The sequence below is a fragment of the Xyrauchen texanus genome, chromosome 22 (assembly GCF_025860055.1).
Source record: "Xyrauchen texanus isolate HMW12.3.18 chromosome 22, RBS_HiC_50CHRs, whole genome shotgun sequence".
NCBI lineage: Eukaryota > Metazoa > Chordata > Actinopteri > Cypriniformes > Catostomidae > Xyrauchen > Xyrauchen texanus.
This window is the reverse complement of record NC_068297.1, coordinates 12,412,885-12,435,385: the sequence shown is the minus strand read 5'-3', so window position 1 is coordinate 12,435,385 and position 22,501 is coordinate 12,412,885. Positions and strand designations below refer to the sequence as shown.

The window sequence follows — 22,501 nt, the reverse complement described above, 5'->3', positions numbered from 1 at the left end:
TTCACTTTGAAAACAGAATACATATTTCCCAATGCTGAAAAAAAAAAAAAAAAACAGTTTAAACAGGACCAGAAAATCATGTTCAAGATCACTTTATTTATTTATTTTTTATTTAGCACAATTACAACAGCCAAAAGGCTGACCAAACCTATTTAACAAATAGCAATCAATATCTATAATAAAAGCGATTATTTCCATTTTGGCCGTGGCCACCCCTGGCCACCCCCTAGCTCCGCCCCTGGTGCTAGCGTGATTGAGGCATTCAGAAAGCGCATCTCTCTTGTCATCACGCGCATCCGGAGGTGAGTCACACGCTTCGCCAGCTCAACCATTATACTCACCTTTTAAAAAAAGAACAAAACAACCTGATATTGCTTCATATTGTTATTTATAACTTATCAAATCGATGATATGCTGTGAAATAAACTGGCTGTTTATTATTTGGAGGCGGGCTGCAGTTGAGGATGAGAAACTTCTGCGCACTTCGTTGGGTCCGTTCTGCGCGCGCGAGGGAGAAAGAAGTGACCGCGCTTCAAGCGACTCTTCTGTCTTCACGCCACTGGCACTGCGGGATGTAATATTACCAGGAGGATTTATGTAACCACTTAAAAAAAAAAAATCCATGGACAAAGTGAAGGCAGTCCGGTCTGCGGACTCCCCTCCTTCGAGGTGTGGTCTATTTCCAGGAGCGTTCAAAATAAGGAGGCGCGCGATGTTATTGAGCGCGCGAAGGTATTCGGCAGTGGAGCGCGAAAGACTGGCCTGGTGTACCAGGCACGAGCGGTTCAGCGCAACTCGCTCAGTAAGAACAACATCCACCTGCAGTGAGTGTTAAGTTAGATTTTGTTCCAAGTTTGTTAGTTATTCTTGTCTTTTAAAATGTTTATATTCAAAGTTTACATTTTAAACCTAACTAAAAACTACAAGTTTAAAAAAATCTCTATATTGAAATATATATATTTCATAAAAATATATATATATTGTAGTGTGTATATTTTAGGTGCTTTAGCTAGTGACCATTGTTTTTTTTAGTATTTAAAATCACCAATTAGAGTTTGCAAGTTTGCTTAAAAAGTCCTGCTTTGTGATAATATATTTTTTTTAAAGTTCAAATGTTGTATGTAGTCTCTCAATTTGTATGAGGTCATACAAACTGCATTTAATTATACACAAATGAGAAAAATGCTGTATCAAGTAGTTTTAGATTATTTATAGCCTAGCATGACACACTGTCTGCTGTCAATGCTTGACAAGTTAGCTATCCCACATATACTTCAGTCTCTTTCTCTAACACTTGCTGCAGGTCCCTGTGTCTAGTTAAGTCAGCGTAAGATCAGTGCTGAGAATGGGTGCTGCAAAGGGTAATTTAGATGGTGGATGGGGATGGATGATTGTGATGTCCTCCTTCATGGCCCAGTTCCTGTCTTTTGGATCACCCCAGTCTGTTGGCGTGTTGTACCCCAAGTGGCTTAGTGCCTTCCAGGAAGGCAAAAGCATGACGGCCTGGGTCGGATCGATGGTGTCTGGGGTGGCACTCATCACCAGTGAGTACTGATTATATCTCTTTGCATGTGTCTTTAGTTATAGTTTGGAGACATGTTTGTCTACAGAAGTTTGATGAATCTGAAAAATATCTTCCTTTGGGGACATCTTCATTTGAAAACACACACACACACACACACACACACACACACACACACACACACACACACACACACACACACACACACACACACACACACACACACACACACACACACAATACGTTTTCTTTTATGGATAGGGTTATGTTTTAGGTTAGGGTTAGTCTATAATAATTATAACTGACTTTATATAGAAACAATAGATGTTTATAGTATGCCCACATTTAGATACATATGTGAGTGTGTGATGTAGATTGTAAAGGTTCCCTATTGAAAACCTGTTGCTGCTGTTATGTAATGTACAGTACATTATGAAAATGTGAAATATGTCAGTATCATCTAATGCATACACACAAGGACTGCTTAACATTCTTAAATAGCTGGACAAAAATAATAATTAAAAAAAATTATAATAATAACAAGAAAGATCACCAAATAGTCAAATTATACTGCTCAAACTCTTTGTTATGCAGGCATTAATTTATTAAACCAGAACCTGCCAAACCTGGCCAGACCTGTTTATATGTCCAAAATCATCTAATCTGAATTATAAATCTCATACACACTACAACATACTGTTCATTACTCACCTAGTATGCTGCTGATTCAGTGTACAAATGCCATGGAAAAGACTAAGAGATGGCAAGTTTATTTATTCATTTGTTTACAGTGTAGTTGTATATATTAGTCAGCCATTGCTGTCTGCATTGCAGGGGTCAAATCTCTCTTGACACAGAACCCAGAGAATACCCTATTCACTTTTCTCATGAGAGAGAGAAATAGAAGATTGTGAGTGAGAACCAGGCTTCCCACGGTCATTGAAAACAGGGACATTTCAGGGAATTACAAAATTGTGATTTATAAGCCTGGAAAAATCATGGACATTAATAACATCTTAAAAAGTTCTGGACATTTGTAAAGTGAATATAATTTACTTATTATGCTAAGATATATATTTTTTTCAGCTAGAAATTGCTCTTTGTGAGGGCCATCACTATGAAACTTTTTAAAATAACCATAAGAACAAAAATAAAGAGAAGTTGTTTGTAAGGAGAGAGAAATCGGAGAGTGAGACATAAAGAGGAGGGGTCTGGCATACACAGTGGCGGATTTAGGCATGGACGATATGGGCAGCCATCCACCAACCATCTCATTTACAATCATATTCCCCCGCCCCCCAACCCCCACCATATTAGGAGGTGATTTGTACTGTTTATTAAAAGAGTCATTGGTTATTTCTGCAGCAACTCATTAACAGGACATTTAATAGCATCATTAATAATCTTTTCATATTCTTGGTTGAGCATCATGTAGTTTGTAAAGATTTTACATTTCTTAAACAAATCCATACTTGAGGCCTTTCTGTGACCAGAAATAACAAAGCCTAGAACACTCTACAGTATACACAAATACTTTTTAAATTTTTACACTGAAGTGTCTGTTTTAGCTGTTCTGAACCAGTTGGTTCTCAGTGGTCCTGCCAGGGCTCTGTCTGTCGGAAACTATCACTCATATAGTGACAGATAAAGATTTACTGTGGTACTACTAGAAATCTCAGAAATTATTAAGGAGCAATATTTTTTACCTTTATGAGTGCATATTGTTTTTTAACAAATTAAAACTCATTGTGTCTCATTCGTTGACTTCAATTTAATCAATTAAAACAAATTCTCAAGACTGATATTTTATTACCTCTTACCCTAAAAATTAAATCATAATCAACAGACATTTTATGCCTTTATATGCATAACAAAGACTATAATAGAAAAGAAAGAACTTTATCAGATGCTACAAATAAAAAACAGCAGAATTCATTACAAAGGCATTTCTTTTAGTTCTACACATCAGTTATGTGCAGTGTTGGGTGTAAAACATTATTAATTCATTACTAGAATCTAATTATTATTATTATTTTTAACAAAGTAGTAGAGTTGGGGTACTCGAGTTCGGAGTCGAGTCCGCGTCACGAGTCCATTTTTAATGGACTTGGGCTTGTCACGGACTCAAATGCATTTTTACTAAGACTCAGGCAAAAGCACACATAGACATCAAAGGGGGCTTGAACACCTGCCCGTTTTCTTCCTCAAGAGAAATTGCCCTTTTTTCTGGGGTGCTTTTTTTAAATAAATGAATAAATATATATATATATATTCCTGTTTGCACACAGCTTCCCTGTCAAACAAATATATTTATTGAATAAAAATAAAAATATCAGGTCAATAGGTGCGACTATGTCGAGTTCCGATGCCCTCCGTCCTTCTTTCCCTCCCTCCCTTCCTCTCTCTCTCTCTCTCTCTCTCTCTCTCTCCTCCATGTCTCCATGCAGCAGTGCAGCACACATTGGCACATCAGACACCCAGACAGTCAGCCCCCCCCCCTCCCCCCAGCACCTATCCCAATTGTGTTTTTCTTGGCTTGTGTGGAGGTAAGTGGTGATGAACAAAAGACTAAGCTACCAGTGCCTAGACTTTACAGCTAATTAGCCAAAAGACAAATATAGTTAACTTGTGTCTCGCTAACATGCATAAGCTACTAGCTAATGTAATAAGTTAGCTAAAGTTTAGCTAAGGCAATATATCATGGCCATACAGGCTAATGTACTGTACTTAATGGAGACACTACAGGTTAATACAGTCAAATTTGTGTCTAATGACATCATCACAATTTCCACATTGATTTGTGATGCAATGACAAACAAACAAACAAACAAATAACGTAAATAGGGTGACCATACATCCCGGACATGTCCTCTTTTATAAGACCTGAAAAATCTCGGCTGGGATTTCAAAAATGCCTCTAAATCTCCAGGATTTGTCTTTGTCTTTATAATGACGTGCTCTCTACAGTCTACTATCGAACATTCTGTGTATTTGATACTGTGTATCAGTTTTCATGCGTATGTCCTTATGTGAGATTATTCTGGCTGAGAGCAGCAGCGCGTACTCTTTCGAAGGACTCTCTCTCTCTCCCTTGCGTGTGTGCCGTATGTGTGTGTGCGAAAGAGATCATCACACGTGCCCTGCTTCTCTCATCCAGAATCATCAATGACGTAAGTACACTTTTGAAAGTACGTTCCCCAACTCTGCAAATTATTAAATAGAACAAATGATTTATCAGACAGTTACTATGCAAAGCCATTTCTAACTGAAAATGTTCACTATATAGAGACAAAATCAAATATGCTACGTATTAGGGATATTTAAACTAATATGACGGATGAAATAAACCATGGAAATTGTACAACTCAGTCTGTTACATATATATAGTGCAACCTCTGTGTGTTACTGTAAAGGTGGCTCTTGCATTCCAATGGCAAAAAAGTCCAATGAAAAAAATACAATGAAGAACACAAGTGAGGGGAGAAATCTATATTAACCTATTATCCATACAAAATATAATTTGAAAAGAACATGCCAGCTCAAGGAGAGAAAATGTATCTTAACTTTAGGGAAGTAGACTATACCTGAACACAGCAGGAGGACTGAACATTGTGAAGTGTAGTAGAATAAAAATACATCTCTTATGGTATCTGACCTTTTCTGTTTTATTTTAAGTTTAATTTCATGGGCATTATTAAATATTTTAATTTAACATTTGTTTAATACATTTACATGAAATGTATTTAATAATGTATTTCACTCATAATTTTAGATAAAACTAAACTAAATTGAATTGACAAAATGAAAATGAAGTAGAAAAAAATATATGAAATATAACAACTATGTTTACTATGTCTATGTTTGAGTAGAGGGGAAAAGTCTACAAATAATTGAAAAAGTCAACAGAACATAATAAGTGTGTTGAATGACAGTTTTGTCTTCATAAACCTAAAGAATGTGTTTACATTCTGAAACCAGTTTGAAGTTTTTTCAGCAGGATACTAATCATAAAATGTGAATATGAAATGCAACAGAGGGGTTTTGTTGCATTTATATTGAGAAATAGTTTTTCTTTGTTGTGAAGGTTAAAATAAGCTTACAATATTGATGTTGAGTTTACAGTTACAATTTTAATTCAGATCCATGAGCAGATTCATTCGGACTCAACTCGGACTCTGCCTGTTATGGACTCGGTCTTGAGTTTGACTCGATCTCTTTTAGACTCGACACGACTCAATTGTTTAAAGACTTGAACTTGACTTGAACTCGACTAAGGTGGACTCGAATCTAACACTACAAAGTAGTGTAACACATTACATGATAAATTCTAGGTGTCATATTAAAGTTACTGACTTACAATTATATTAATAACTTTTGAGTACATTACTTTGAGTACACTTTCCAAAAATAGTATTAAGTAGAATTTAAAACATTAATTGTGTTTATATGTACTGTAGATCTCTTTGCTTTTCTGTGACAGCTGAAGGGCCCCCTAAAAATTAATTGTTAAGGAGAAATGCTTGATGCTGTATGTGTATGATTTGCATGCGACAGTGGCGAATTCCAGGGCTAGCAAAGCCTTCTCTGCTGGCCTAACATGCCTAATAATTAAAATAGTTTTTTTAATTCTGTAATTCATCACCTTTTTGCCTATGTATTTTTAACAGCTTTCCAAACTAATTCATCTACAAACGAAAAAGGAAAAATTTAAAGTTTATCCAATCAGAATTTATTGGTTTCACAAACCATGCATAAGACTAAATCTGAGCTCATTAGCTGAAACAGCAAGTGAGTCTGAGATCCACCCCATTATGCCGGGTTCACACATCCTCAGTGAGCGAGGCGTGAGCGGCGCGTGAGCAGGGTGGTCGCGTTTGACCTTTGCAATGACCACGTCTCTTCTGCAAGAAACAGCAGCGCCTCTATGGCGTTATATATGTGCCTCATTCCTGAGCGAGTAATTGTAAGTTTTGAGCACAGAGAACTATATTTTGCAAGCACATTGCATTATATTTTGAACAGAAATTAACAATCGCAAATAAAAAAATCGTTTGAGCAAAGAAAAAACGATTCCGTGCTCAATAAATGTATTCGCTATTATCCATTATTAACGTGCAATAATAACCCTCTCACGCAGTTTACTCAGGTGCTCTCACAAATTTATTCTCTGCGCTCTGTCAAGTCCCTCTCTCGCTCAACCTCTTAATTCTGTGCGCGCTCAACTCTTGACACACACGCGCGCTCAACTCTTGACACACACGCGCGCTCAACTCTTCAAACACACGCGCGCTCAACTCTTGACACACGCGCGCTCAACTCTTGACACACGCGGCTCAACTCTTGACACACGCGGCTCAACTCTTCAAACACACGCCGCTCAACTCTTCAAACACACGCCGCTCAACTCTTGACACACACGCGGCTCAACTCTTTACACACACGCCGCTCAACTTGCAACAGCGTTACAAGTGTGCCACAAAATCAACCAATCGGAAAAGTAAAGGTCAATTGTGATTGGCTGTTGGTCTCCAATCACCACGCAGCACAAAGATGACGAAAAATGTATTTTATGGATAGATGTCTTCTCTAGCCACCATCAAACATGACAGAGTCAAATGGTGAAAACTGCAACAATATGCCACAACGTCAGGTGAGTTAGTAATTTCTAGTTTTATGATGTTATGGTTTTCTATGCCTTTGATGAAACCCTGCTATTATCTACGGAAAGTATTTCTTATCTCAGAATTACGAGATAATTTTTCATGGAAAAAAAAGTTTTTGCTCTGTTTTTCTGAATTAATGAGATCCCTCAAAATCCTGCCAGGAGCTCTATTTTAGCTAGATGCGCATGAATTTATAGAGATATATTTTAAACTTGGCCTTCAATACAAAGACATTACTGTCTATGACATTTGTAATACTGTCATGGCTGAGACACGCTTTGATCTTCCAAAGGACACTAATTACACGAGAACTACCGGAATTCTGTAACTACTAGAATGGCCATAGTGGTCATTCTGACCGTTCATACTAGACTGTACCAAATGTCATGTCATATTTACATTCGAAACTTCTATTGAGGTTTTAGAATGAAGCTTCTAATGTCTATCGTCATATTTTATGGCGTCATCACCCTAAAAATGTATATATAGTATATAATATATAGTCTAGCACTATTATATATTACAAAAAAAGATCGTATTATGTAGGACTATTCATGCGTTAAGCAGCTCCATTTGATCCATATTATTCTATTTTATTCAATACATTTTTAGGGTGATGACGCCATAAAATATGACGACAGACATTAGAAGCTTCATTCTAAACCCTCAATAGAAGTTTCGAATGTAAATATGACATGACATTTGGTACAGTGTAGTATGAACGGTCAGAATGACCACTATGGCCATTCTAGTAGTTACAGAATTCCGGTAGTTCTCGTGTAATTAGTGTCCTTTGGAAGATCAAAGCGTGTCTCAGCCATGATAGTATTAGAAATGTCATAGACAGTAATGTCTTTGTATTGAAGGCCAAGTTTAAAATATATCTCTATAAATTCATGCGCATGCAGCTAAAATAGTGCTCCTGGCAGGATTTTGAGGGATCTCATTAATTCAGAAAAACAGAACAAAATATTTTTTTAATGAAAAATTATCTCGTAATTCTGAGATAATTAAGTCGTTAATTCAGAAAAACAGAGCAAAAACTTTTTTCCATGAAAAATTATCTCGTAATTCTGAGATAATTAAGTCGTTAATTCAGAAAAACAGAGTAGATTTTTTTTTCTCAAGTGAATGCAATACGCTTCCGTAGATAATAGCAGGGTTTCATCAAAGGCATAGAAAACCATAACATCATAAAACTAGAAATTACTAACTCACCTGACGTTGTGGCATATTGTTGCAGTTTTCACCATTTGACTCTGTCATGTTTGATGGTGGCTAGAGAAGACATCTATCCATAAAATACATTTTTCGTCATCTTTGTGCTGCGTGGTGATTGGAGACCAACAGCCAATCACAATTGACCTTTACTTTTCCGATTGGTTGATTTTGTGGCACACTTGTAACGCTGTTGCAAGTTGAGCGAGCGCGTGTGTAAAGAGTTGAGCGCTGTGTGTCAAGAGTTGAGCTGCGGTGTGTCAAGAGCTGAGCGCGTGTATTTGAAGAGTTGAGCGCTGCGTGTCAAGAGTTGAGCCGCTGTGTGTCAAGAGCTGAGCGGCGTGTGTTTGAAGAGTTGAGCTGCGCGTGTGTCAAGAGTTGAGCGCGTGTGTGTGTCAAGAGTTGAGCGCGCACAGAATTAAGAGGTTGAGCGAGAGAGGGACTTGACAGAGCGCAGAGAATAAATTTGTGAGAGCACCTGAGTAAACTGCGTGAGAGGGTTATTATTGCACGTTAATATGGATAATAGCAAATACATTTATTGAGCACGGAATCGTTTTTTCTTTGCTCAAACGATTTTTTTATTTGCGATTGTTAATTTCTGTTCAAAATATAATGCAATGTGCTTGCAAAATATAGTTCTCTGTGCTCAAAACTTACAATTACTCGCTCAGGAATGAGGCACATATATAACGCCATACGCCTCTGCCCAGAAAATCAGGTTATCTATGAGGTCTTATGCCAAATTTGTTTCATAATGAGCGGAGGTTATTGCTGGGGGCAACAACAGGCAGTCACATGCACTTCATCTTTATCAGCACACTTGGTTGTGATTGGTTAATGTTGTGTCTAAACTGTACACCTACATACACAAACGGTTCGGCAGTTTATTCATTCTTTCCTTTTTTGCGTTTTTTTATTGAGTTTACTTGCATGCAGACATATAAATTGTAGTGTACTATAGATTAGGTTTAAACATTTTTGATTTGCCTTTTTTAAAATCTCCTGATTATATTAGGTTTGCATTGCACTCAGAGCCGCTGAGCTCATTGTGAGCCATGCAGCAAAAATAGGCTCAACGCTAAAACTATCCACGCTCTGCCGCATCTGAGACGCTTCTGGGATGCGTCACCTCGCTACTCACACTTGCAGTAGGAACGGTGTAATCTGTTAATATGAGCGCCCCTCAAGCCTCACTTATGCCCCGATCATGGAGGATGTCGAAACTCGCCATTAGGCCTTTAGAATTTCTACAGAATCCCTCAACAGTGCAAATTAATGGGTATCTATTGTTAGATTCATCAGCCAATCAGATTGATTTATTTATTCTTGGTGGGTGTAGTCTTTTAAGTCCCAGTCAAGTGCTGCAATTAGCCTACTTATACTATGCCCTAAAAGTGTGTTCTGTTTTTGTAATGGAACAGTACACACTTTTAAGTAGGTAGCAAAAAAGTGTGCAAGGTTTGGGACATACTACCAAGTCATAAAATAGTACCATGTTACAGAAGCGAACGCTGGCACTTAGTGATGCACTTCCGGTCATCTATATGTCGTCAATCTACACAACAGATTCCTCACATCTCATTTCTACATCCTTTCATTAATTATTTCTTATGTAATTTATAATATAGAAATCATATTATTATAAAATTCCATTTACCCTCTCCTTTGATTTATTTTTCCTGAATTCATCTACGCTTCCCTGAAAATGCACCCTACCATAATGATGTATGTAACAACTTTAAGATTACACAAACCAAACTTAATTGATTTAAAATGCTCCTATCCTTATTAAAATGTGTTCGTTATGTATTAAATATTCAACATTACAGGGAAAACATATTTTACTCGAATGTAAAACAGACATACACATATATTTATACAAACACATCTGTCTATATATATATATATATATATATATATATATATATATATATATATATATATATATATTCTGTATATGTATACACATACTGTACACACACACATATGTACACGTACACATTTATACACAGAATTACCTCTTGGGTAGGAAATTTGGCTCATAATATAATTTAGTTAAACATAATTAAAATAATATATAAATAATAAAATAATGTTAAGCTACTTTTTGTATAAATCTAGGATTAGAAATGCAAAACAATAGCATTTAACAAGAAAGAACCACAAACACTTGCATAACACTGTACTCTTTATTGTTTTCTAGCCTGGCAACCCAACATCTTAGTGCCAGCTGAATGCAACTGACATGTTTCAATTTGTTTTTGTTCATGTTGTGATTTCATGTCTTTTATTTTGAAAGTTTAGTTGCCATATTTCCTGTTCCTCGTGATATATATTTAAATCTGTCTGTTTTTATATATTTTGTTTGTTTGATCTGTAAAGCACTTTGGTTCAACTTCTGTTGTTTTTAAATGTGCTCTATAAATAAAGGTTGACTTGACTTGACTTGATTTCTTGTTCCTCCCATGTTTCATGTGTTTTGTTCTTATTGGTTCCTTTGTTTATTAGTCTTGTCTTGTTATTGGTTCATGTTTCATTGTCTTGTTATCAGTCTTGTATTTTCATCGGTGGTCTTGTTAACTTGTATTTATAGCCCTGATGTCTTTGTGGAGTATTGTGATTGTGTAATCCGGTAATGTTGAACTTGAGTCTTGTTCTTTGTTTGTTTTCTTATAGTTACGCCACGCCACGCCACGCCACGCCATGCCACGCCATGCCAAGTCATAGTCATAGTCATAGTCATAGTTAAGTCAAGTCAAGTCTAGTCTCTTGTTTTGTGTCTTTTGTTGGCACTGTATAATAAACTGCGCTTGGGTTCTTACATTCATCTCATCATCGTCTTCGTCCTGACCAAGGATTTTCAAAAGCCATAGAGGTGGTAATGTTCCTCTGCTGGCTGGCCCATGCCTCATCCTGTCGAGATGTTTCCTCTGCCGTCAACATCCCCAAGTCAACAGTGCACAGGGTTGTGCACAAAGTCAGCAGAACTGTCCTTGGCCTCCTTAAAAATATTGTTCAGCTTCCAAAGGGTGAGGCGCTAGAGGATGTGGGTGCAGGGTTTGCCAGGCTGGCAGGCTCTCCTGCTTTCAGTGTGGCATTCAGAGCAATTGATTGCTGCCACATCCACATATAGCCCCCTGCAGTCAATGCAGCCTGCTATTTCAACATAAAATTGTTTTACTCTGTGCAACTCCAGGCTGTGTGTGACCACCAGGGAAAATTCTTGAATGTTTGTGTCAGCTTCCCTGGTTCTGTGCACGACGCAAGGGCCCTTAAGAACAGTGCTATTTACAGCTAGCATCTGTACCTCTTAGGAGATGGGGGATAACCCTGCTTGACATTCCCCATCACCATTAAGCAACTTACTGTTGCAACATACTGTTGTATCCCCAGTTGTGGCCCGCTATAACAGGCACCATTCCAGAGCCAGGTGTGTGATTGAGAGGGCCTTTGACATAAAAACATGGTGGAGGTCCATCTTTTTTAAAGCACTTGAGGTGAGCCCAAACTTCGTTGCCATTGTTGTGACATGCTGTGTAATTTTACACAACATGTGCTTTGCCACCGGTGACTTCATTGAAGCAGATGGGGATGTTGATGATGATGATGATGATGATGATAATGTTGACGATGACAATGCCGAACCCAGAGTAGTGGTGTGTGGTGACATCATGAGGAACCATCTGGCAGCAGCAGTTTCTACACCTGTTATCCATGTTTCTGCTCTCATGGAACATGACTATGTTAAGCAGTAAAACGACCATGAGTTCCCATCATTCATCTCAACGTTCCCCTGTAATAAAGTTCTGAAAACTCACACACTAGATTAAACATAACAATATTTGTTTTTTGTATTATTTGTATTAGTTGCTTTAAAAATCATTATTCAGACCCTTGGTTTTAGATATCTGCATTAATAAATAAAATAATATAAAAAATAAATTCAGTCAAATCCCTTTATTGTCAAAAGTGGGTGAAAGTCTTAGATGTGGTTCCAAGCAACATAGAAGTATGACAATTACAATAATCATCTGATTTACACATAACACAGTTTACATATCTGTTAAATAACACAATATGCACCTAATAATATAGAATATACCGTACACACAATATAAGAAGACTGTATACAAAAAAATAGCTGTCATGAAGTTGGCTGGTGCGGGTCCTGATGCTGCGATACTGCCTGCCTGATGGTAGCAGTGAGAGCAGACCATGGCTCGGGTGACTGGAGTCTCTGATGATCCTCCTAGAATTTTTCACCCACCGCCTGGTATTGATGTCCTGGAGGGAGGGAAGCTCACCTCTGATGATGTGTCTGGCAGTTCGCACCACCCTTTGCAGGGCTTTGCGGTTGAGGGTGGTGATGTTGCCATACCTGGCAGTGATGCAGCCAGTCAGGGTGCTCTCTACAGTGCAGGTGTAGAACCGTGTGAGGATACGGTGGTTCATTCCAAAATTCCTCTGCCATCTCAGGAAAAAGAGGCACTGGTGAGCCTTCTTCAAAACAGCCTCAGTGTGGACGGACCATGTGAGTTCCTCAGTGATGTGGACACCGAGGAACTTGAAGCTGCTAACTCTCTCCACTGGTGCTCCATTGATGGTAATGGGTCGGTGTTCTCTGTTTTTTCTCCTGACATCCAGGAGTGTTCTCTGTCTTTTCTCCTGAAGTCCATCACAAGCTCCTTGGTCTTGCTGACATTGAGGGAGAGGTTGTGCTCTTGACACCAGCAGGTCAGAGTGTGCACCTCCTCTCTGTAGGCTGTTTCATCATTGTCAGTGATCAAACCTACCATTGTCATATCGTCAGCAAACTTAATGATTGGAGCTATGAGTTGCCACACAGTCATGTGTGTACAGGGAATACAGGAGTGGGCTAAGAATACAGCCCTGCAGGGCTCCAGTGTTGAGGGTCAGTGATGAGGTTATGTTGCTGCCCATTCTAACCACCTTGCATCTGCTTGAAAGGAAGTCCAGGATCCAGCTGCAAAGCGAGCTGTTTAAGCCAAGAGTCCAGAGTTTCTCATCAAGCTTGTAGGGCACTATGGTGTTGAATGCTGAGCTGTAGTCTACAAAAAGCATTCTCACATGTGTTCCTTTTTTTCAGGTGGAAGAGAGCAGTGTGTATTGTAGATGCAATGTCATCATCAGCTGAGCGGTTGTTGTGGTATGCAAACTACAGTGAGTCCAGTGAAGCAGGCAGCACAGAGCAGATGTGATCTCTGATTAGCCTCTCAAAGCATTTGCTGATGATGGGGGTCAGAGCAACCTGACACAAGTAATTTAAGCAAGTGATTTTGGATTGCTTTGGTACAGGCACAATTGTGGATGTTTTAAAGCATGTGGGGATACAGACAAGGAGAGGGAAAGGTTGAAAATGTCCGTAAAAACACCAGCTAGTTGGTTCGCACACACTCTTATGACATGCCCCGGAATGCCATCTGGACCCACGGATTTACGGATATTCACCCATCAGAAGGATCGGGTTACATTCGCTACAGAGACAGAGAGTAAACTAACCTCTGTAGCTTCAGCCACGAGAGCTCTCACCACGAGGGAAATAGCTCTCATTAAAGTAATATATTACTTTAAATAATACTCTTATGAACAATCACTTTTCTATAGTTTTTTTTATGGTTTGTCATTTGATGCCACCCAAATTGCAAAAGATTATTGGATTGGACTATGATAAATCTGTAGTTTTTTTTTTACCAATAAAACCTTTTGTTGAAATGAACCATAAAATGAACCAAATATGGTATATGTTACACATCAAGATAACGGTACACTAACACAGGTAAACTGAAGTGCATTCAACCTATCTGCCTATTGTTTGTCTAGGGATCCTTACAATTCTGCATGTCCCATTAGTAACTGTGTCTGCATTTAATGTGGTTGTCAGTGTTCTTTGTGTTTGCACACTCCCCACAATGACTGTTTGCCAGGCATGCTCTCAACCAATGGCTTCTTCCACACAATCTCCATCAACCTGTATCCAGGGAGGACATGCTCACTCTGCGACCCAGTTAACTGGAAGTGTGGTGTCTTAAATGATATGCAACCTATCTGTAATAGCATCAATCCAAAAAGATATAAAGTACTATTATTGATGATACTATGACTTTTTTGGGTTAATTCCATATGAACTGTAGTGGAATAAAAAATAAAATCACATCAGACAGTGTTATGGAACATAGAGTATAATGTAATATATCAAAAACTGTGTATTAATAACATTTTAATTTAATTTAATTACAATATATATTTTTAATACAGTTACTTTAACAAAGATTTTGTGAGGCCCTCCATTAAAGAGAGGTACCTCTCCTCTTGTGCTGCAGCCCCTCCCCTCATTTCTTCATCCCCTCTTCTCATCTCTGCACCCCTCCGTCTCATCTCCTCATGCCTCATCTCCTCTCTCCTCTCCATTCTCTCCCTAAACTTTTCCTCTCATCTCCAGGGTTCTTCCTCTCTCTCTTTTCTCTCTTCATCTTTTCTTTTCTCTCTTTTACCATACTCTCTTTCTTTTCCCTCCTCCCATTGCTGGGCCTCCTCCTCTCTCTTTGCCTCCCTTTCATCCAGATCCCTCCGGTACTGTAAAAGATCACTTTCACTTTCTCTTGTGCACAACATCAGATGGGCCAGCATCAGATGGAGAGGAATCAACAGCAACATCCCCGGTGCCAGATTGGATTAGCAGTGGTGGAGTGATTTTAAAAACACATTAAATCGGCGAGTCGCATGGCACCATGTGAGAATTGCATGCTCTGCACACTTTGCTAGTTTTAATACTTTTGTGTCATAAACCATTGAGATTCGATACACCATGATCCTAAACTGTACTAGAAAGACAATAAGTCAAATAATTCAAAATCCTCAGGCTCTGGAGACATTAAAGACACTTACGTACTCAAGCTGACGCCCCTCCGGAGGCCTCGGACCAGGGACTCAATTTGGCCAGTGAGGTGAATGAGATTCAGCGTCAACTGTTGAACATGACGGCAATGCTGATGAAGGTTGTTACTGACTTGGAGGATCTTGCTGTAATTCGTCAATAGATCACTGCCATGGAGATGAAATTCACTGAGTTGGTTACAAGGGTACTGGATGTTGAGAAACAGATTGATTATTTGGCGTCATCGGAGAGGGAATTAGCTGCTAATCTGCTAGTGACCAAGGCAGACTTGAAGTGTGTCTGGGAAAAGTTGGAAGACCTTGAGAATCTCAACCAGCGAAACAATGTCCGAATTGTTGGAATTCCTTAGGACGAAGAAGGCCGAGATATGATGAAATTCCTAGACAAGCTCTTCCTGAGTCTGCTCGACATAGCAGGCCATAAGCTGGGAATTGAGCGAGCTCACAGAGTGGAATGACTTTGCAAATTCGACAAGAGAGAAACATGATCGATTCAAGGAATTCAAGAAAGTCTTACATCAACAGAAGGTTGCTTTTGCGTTGATGTTCCTGGCCAAATCGAGAATAGATACTAAGGATGGCCACAAAATATTTACATGCCCACAGCAAGCAATGTCCTTCATAAAGTCAATGACTGAGTAAATTATTTGTGGTTCTCATGTTGCAGATGTGTGGGCCTGACTAACAGCACATTCACTTGACTGTTCGAGGAACTGAGCGGCTGTTTTGTTTATTTTTGTGCTGGTTCCACCTAGTGGCTTGAATAGAATAGCACTCCTTCAGGACAGTTGTGGATGAATCTGCATGTTCTTTGTGCTTATACCTCCTATTGGCTAGAGTTTGTTTTATAGATTATTTTCTGTTGTGTAATTCTGTCTCACAGAATGTATGTGAAGACACCAGACTTGAACAATCTGATGGCAAGGTTGTCGCAGGGAGTCTTGTAGACATACATGGACTGTTTGAGATTAGAGGGATGGACACCGGTTGGCGCTGTTGTGCGTGGGGTTAATCGCTTTTTTTTTGTTCGGGGGAAGTTCGGGGTTTGATTGTTGCACTAATGTTGGAATGTGGTCGTTATAAATGTTTTTTTGACACACAATATATTTTTTCTAAAATGTCAAAATGTTAATATGATTGGATTGTCTCTCTTCACGTGGAATGTGTATGGGTTGGGGCACCCCATTTAAAGAAGGAATGTTATTTCTTAATAAAATATGATATAGTGTTTCTTCAAGAAAACCAGCTTTCCCTACAGGAAGCTGAAAAATTTGGGAAGATATGGGGTGGACATGTTTTCTTTAGTGCTGGCTCAATTAAGAGTCATTACATTGATACTGTAAGTAATCATCTACAATTCAAATGTCTCAAACAGATTAAAGATAAATTAGGAAGAGTCATTATTGTTTTAGCATAAATTCAGTGGCTAAGGTTGATTTTGGCTTATATTTCCACACCTAACGCTGATGGTCAGGGCTTTTTTTTAGATCTTGAAGGGATGTTGCAAGCTGCTGGCACCCCTCATGATATAATATTGGGAGTAGACTTTAATCTTTTGATGGACTCAGTCCTTGATCATAGTGAAGTAAAAATGTACAAGCCCCATAGAGCAACAGTGACACTTCACAGGATGAGGAAAAATCTTGGTCTTACAGATATTTAGAGACTTTTGAACCCATCTGTTAGGGACTATATATTTTTTCATCAGTCTGTTGGATTTATTCTAGAATAGATTTTTTAGTTTTTATATATCTAAATCCCTAATTTCATCTGTTGTTGATTGTTCAATTGGATGCCTCATTCATCAAAAAATCCAAACCACGAGAACTCGTGGAGTTGGAAGGGAATATTAAAAGTGCAGAGGAAGAGCTGAAATGCCGAATGTCATCTGATGGCCTCAGAGAATTGACCTGATTGAAATATAGATAAAATACTGTCATATAAAAATCTTTTGGAATGCCAACTGCTCTGTTAGCTGGGATGCCTCATATGGCATTTTTTTGACTGTTCAGTCGGTTCCCGCCTCCTTGACCATTTTAACCTTGTTACAATGACAATACAAATATTTTGATACTATTTATAAGTTCTTACACTAGAAAACATAGGACACCGGTTCTTGGGATGCAGCTAACCATCTCAAAACTCTGCCTTCTGTCACGCAAAGGACTGTGGGCAATATTAACAGAAAAAGTGTTCACCGAACCACACTTTGAAAATCTACCGGAAACAGTAGACCATTAGAGTAACATAAGGACACTTATTTCAACATAATACAATTTGGGACACACTAATTCTAATCTCGGATACTACTGGCAGCTGGATAGGGTGAGGATTGGAACACAGCAAAGGCATTCTAGCTGGCCTTGAGTGACGCAATCACACATTAATGTTATTCACATTCTGTTTCAAGGACTCTTATTTTGTCTTGGTTTTTGTCCTCTGTTGTCAGTTCTCCCCAAACTACATTCCCCATAATGCATGCCCTCATCACTGCCATCTGTTGCTCATCTTCTTCACCTGTTCTTCACCTGTTCTCATGGTGTGGTGGTGGTGTAGTGGTCTAAGCACATAACTGGTAATTTGGTAATCTGAAGGACACTGTTTCAAACCCCACAGCCACCACCATTGTGTCCTTGAGAAAGGCACTTAACTCCAGGTTGTTCCAGGGGGATTGTCCCTGTAATAAGTGCACTGTAAGTCGCTTTGGATAAAAGCATCTGCCAAATGCATAAATGTAAATATAAATGTTCTCCATTCCCTTATCAACCCGTTTGTATAAATAGCCTCTAGTTTTCTTCCATCCTCGTCAGTTCTTAGTTGTACTAGTTGGCTATTTAGTGTTGTTTCATTTGTTTGATATTTGTCAGTGTTTTCAACGTCTTCATTAAAAGTCCACCTAAGATAGATCCACCGCTTCCGTTCTCATCTCTCCTGATCACCACGTGACAGCGAGAGGCAAGATCAGGACAAAGACGGCTGTCATTGTCATCATTCACTGCTGTTATCACCATTTATAGAGCTTTCAAAGCTCTAAATTACGATGTCTTGAGCATTCAGTGAAATGTATTGCAAGCAAGATTTAAATCGCAAATATTATCAGATAGCTTTTTCCAGGTATTATAGACCCCCTTGGTAGATTAGATTTTTGAATGTCTGTTCGAGAGACGTATCCAACTCTTTAGTTAATAATATATTTCACAAATCAATCATGCTGCAGTTAAGATTAGGCTACCTTGAGCATTCAGTGTCCTTTCAAGTTTTGGCTTTAGTTTGTGGACGAGTTTTTAAAATGTCAGTTAGTATGATTAGTTGGCTGCGACATAATGTATGATGTCTATAAGGTGTCTTATTCATTGTGAAATGGTGTTTTGTTAACTGCATGAATCACACTGAAGGCCTAGACTTAAAATGCAGGGGCCGCAACTGGCATGCAACAATGAATTTGACAAGGACATTATTTCGAATTAGTTGAGGAAAAAAAATGTAACTTTTCTTTTAATAATGTAACTTAAATGTAATGGAAATTAGTTATGTGATTGCTTTTTTTGCTGAAGTAATCACTTAAGTAATCATATTACAATATTATAGAAGTAATTTGTAGTTGATTACTTTTCTGAGTAACATACCCAACACTGGCTGTAATGATGTTCCTCTTTTTGGTAGAGAATTAATTGTTTGGTACATTTGTGATGTTTAATCTTTTTTATTTATCTCTGTCTCCCTGTGCAGGTCCAGTGTGCAGTGCTTGTGTGGATAATTTCGGGGCACGGCCGGTAATGGTATTTAGTGGTGTCATGGTGGCCGGTGGTCTAATGCTGAGTGCTTTTGCCCCAAACATATCTTTCCTCATCTTCTCCTACGGCATCGTTGTTGGTAAGAAAATAAGATAAATGTATCAGTTTCGCTTCAACTGCTATGATGATTCTATAACGTATCGGTTACCTAACGTAACCTCGGTTCTCTCTAGATGAGGGAACGAGTATTGCATAAGCTAGCTTACGCTACGGGAAAGATTCATCTTTTCTGAGATATTGAAGCCAAAAAATTATCCTTAATTTTTGTATCCATTGTCAACGCAGTGCGGCAGCTGCAGACCTTGAGCGGGCTAGCTAGCGAGCTCATAGGTTGCTCTGCGGCAACTGCTGCAGCCTATAGACGAGCTTGGGCTGAACTCGCATCCAATGAGAGAGCGTCCGCGCTCACTGCAACAAAGCCCGCCAAAATGGGCGTGACTAGAGTGCATATAAGCGTAGTTCGTAGGCTGGAACCCTGGTTTTCATTGACTGAAGCGAAAAGTCGCCGTGGGCGCGAAGCACGGCCGGCTACGCAATACTCGTTCCTCATCTAGAGAGAACCGAGGTTACGTTAGGTAACCGATACGTTCTCTTACGAGAGGTTCTCTCAGTATATGGAAGCTAGCTTACGCTACGGGAACCCATTGTCAACGCCGTCGCGCCAAGCATCCACTGTATGAGCCCCAGGGAATTAAGGGGGACCCGGGGAGCCCTTATGAGTGGGGAAATAATGTTTGGCCGGCAAGAATGCGGGTCATTGATTGTGTAATACATAAGCACATAGTGGGAAGGGAACGACAGAGCGGCGGTGCCGGTCTGTGTGGAATGTGTCCCATCAGTGCAGCTCACCAGGGGAGCTGTAGCGTATTAAACCGCTAGTAGTTTTGCCTGCAGAGCGGGCACTTCCATATTGTAAAATCTGACAAAAGTGGAGGGGGAAGTCCATCCCGCTGCCACACATATGTCGTGAATGGAAATCCTGCTGGATCATGCCCACGAGGATGCCATGCCTCTAGTGGAGTGAGCCCTAATGCCCAACGGGCATGGCAGGTCTTTTGACGCGTATGCAGCAGCAATAGCGTCCACTATCCATCTAGATAGTGTCTGTTTCGAGGCGGCGAGACCTTTGGTGCGCCCTCGAACGAAACGAAAAGCTGCTCAGAGCGCCTGAAAGCGGCGAGCGCGCAGTATACAATCTCAGTGCTCTGACCGGGCAAAGGAGATTGGCGTCGCGTTCAGCTATCGGATGCTGGCAGCGCCGATAGGGAAATGACCTGTGCTCTGAAAGGAGTACCGATCACCTTGGGAACATAGCCGTGTCTAGGCTTTAAAATGACCTTGGAGTCACTTGGTCCAAACTCAAGACATGCAGCTGACAGACAGCTGAAGGTCTCCCACGCGCTTGACTGATGACAGGGCAGTCAGAAAAACGGTTTTGAGTGAAAGGTATTTCAAATCCACGGATTGAAGTGGTTCGAAAGGGGGCTTTCATAGTTTCGAGAACTATAGAAAGATCCCAGATAGGAACCGATGGGGGCGCTGGGGTTCATCCTTCTAGCTCCCCTGAGGAAGCCGGATGACCAGCTCGCTTTTACCCCATGACTGGCCGTGCAGGGGTTCAGCGAACGCCGCAACGGCCGCCACATACACTTTGAGCGTGGATGGGGATCTGCCCTTATCCAGCAGCTCTTGTAGAAATACGGCAGTTTACTGACACCCCACATGTCCACGGGTCCAGGTCTCGGTCGGTGCACCATTTTGAGAACACAGACCATTTTGACGCATAGAGTCTTCTCGTGGAAGGGGCTCTAGCGTGTATGATGGTGTTTATTACTCCTTCTGGCAGAGCGACGGGTAGTCGTTGATCACCCACGCATGCAGCCCCAGCTCTGGGTGGGGATGCCAGATTGTGCCGCGAGCTTGAGAGAGGAAATCTGCTCTCACTGGGATGGGCCACGGCGCTGTCAGTGACAGCTGCGTAAGCTCCGGGAACCATGTCTGATTCTCCCAACGTGGGGCTATGAGGAGCACCGAGTGACACGCTTCCTGATCCTCTGCATTACCTGTGGCAATAGCGAGACGGGAGGGAAGGCGTAAAGCGGGCGCCTGGGCCAGTCCTGGGCCAGCGGCCCTCGCTTCGAGAAAAATATTGGGCAGTGAGAGTTCTCTTTGGACGCAAAGAGGTCTATCTCCGCTCTGCCGAATAGGTGCCATAACGTCTGGACTGTTTGAGCGTGCAGGGACCATTCCCCTGGGGAATATTGTCTCTGGACAGTCTGTCCGGGCCGTCGTTCAGGTGGCCTGGCACGCGCGTCGCCCTCAGCGAGCGCAGGTGGCACTGGGACCAACTCAGTATGCGTTTCGTCAGATGGAAGAGGTTCCTGGATCTGACACCGCCCTGACGGTTTAGGTAGGATACCACAGATCTGTTGTCCGAATGGACCAGGACGTGGTGACCCTGAATGACCGGGAGAAAGCGCACGAGCGCGTACTCGACCGCTATCATTTCCAGACAATTTATGTGAAGGAGCTTTTCCTGAACTGACCATAGGCCGAAAACCGAGAGCCCTCGCGAGACCGCGCTCCAACCCGTGTTGGACGCGTCTGTCGAGATGACTTTTCGGCGAGATACAGCTCCCATTGTCACTCCCCGCTGATACCATTCGGCCACTGTCCAGGGCTGCAGAGCTGAAATACAGGTCTGAGTCACCTTGATGGGCTGGCGGCCTGTGGCCCAAGCCCGGCGAGACGCTGGTGTTTAGCCAATGCTGAAGCGGGCGATGTGCAGTAAACCCAGCTGAAGTACTGCTGCGGCTGAGGCCATGTAGCCTAGCACTCTCTGAAATTTCTTCAGAGGTGTGAGGCTGTTCATCTGAAATGACGCGGCTAGTCGCTGCACACGGCGCGCTGTGTAGATAAGCGAGCCGTCATTGCCACTGAGTCTAGTTCTATTCCAAGGAAGGAAATTGCCTGAATGGGCTGTAGTGAGCTCTTGGTCCAATTGACTGCAAGGCCCAAACTGTTCAGATGACTGAGGAGAACTGTCCTGTGAGACAGAAGCTCCGTATGTGATTGTGCCAAAATCAGCCAATCGTCCAAATAGTTCAGAATTCGCAAACCCTGACTCCGCAGGGGTGCGAGCGCCAGCGTCCATGCACTTCGTGAAAGTACGGGGTGCTAAGGACAGGCCGAACGGAAGGACGGTGTATTGATAAACCTGGCCGTCGAGGCTGAATCTCAAGAATGGCCTGTGACGGGATTTATCTGAATCTGAAAGTATGCATTTTTCAGATCGAGAGAAATAAACCAGGAGTTTGCTGGTTGTAAGCATTTTGAACGGTCTTTTGCAAGCGCTTTGTTCAAAACCCTGAGATCTAATATTGGTC

At 40.7% G+C, this 22,501-nt stretch overlaps 1 protein-coding gene across 2 annotated transcripts in view; it reads left to right on the top strand.

Moving 5' to 3' along the window:
• Nucleotides 1-211: 211 nt before the first annotated feature.
• LOC127662091 (monocarboxylate transporter 9-like) overlaps nt 212-22,501 on the top strand; it is a 31,140-nt gene continuing 8,850 nt past the window's right edge. Inside the window, exons 1-3 of one of the 2 annotated variants that reach the window (XM_052153063.1) lie at nt 217-824; nt 1,304-1,544; nt 19,051-19,194. In XM_052153063.1, coding sequence (XP_052009023.1) covers nt 1,346-1,544; nt 19,051-19,194 — 343 coding nt within the window. In that variant the 5' untranslated portion in view covers nt 217-824; nt 1,304-1,345. Of the gene's footprint in view, nt 825-1,303; nt 1,545-19,050; nt 19,195-22,501 lie in introns of both variants that reach the window. The other variant, XM_052153062.1, reaches the window with a different exon arrangement.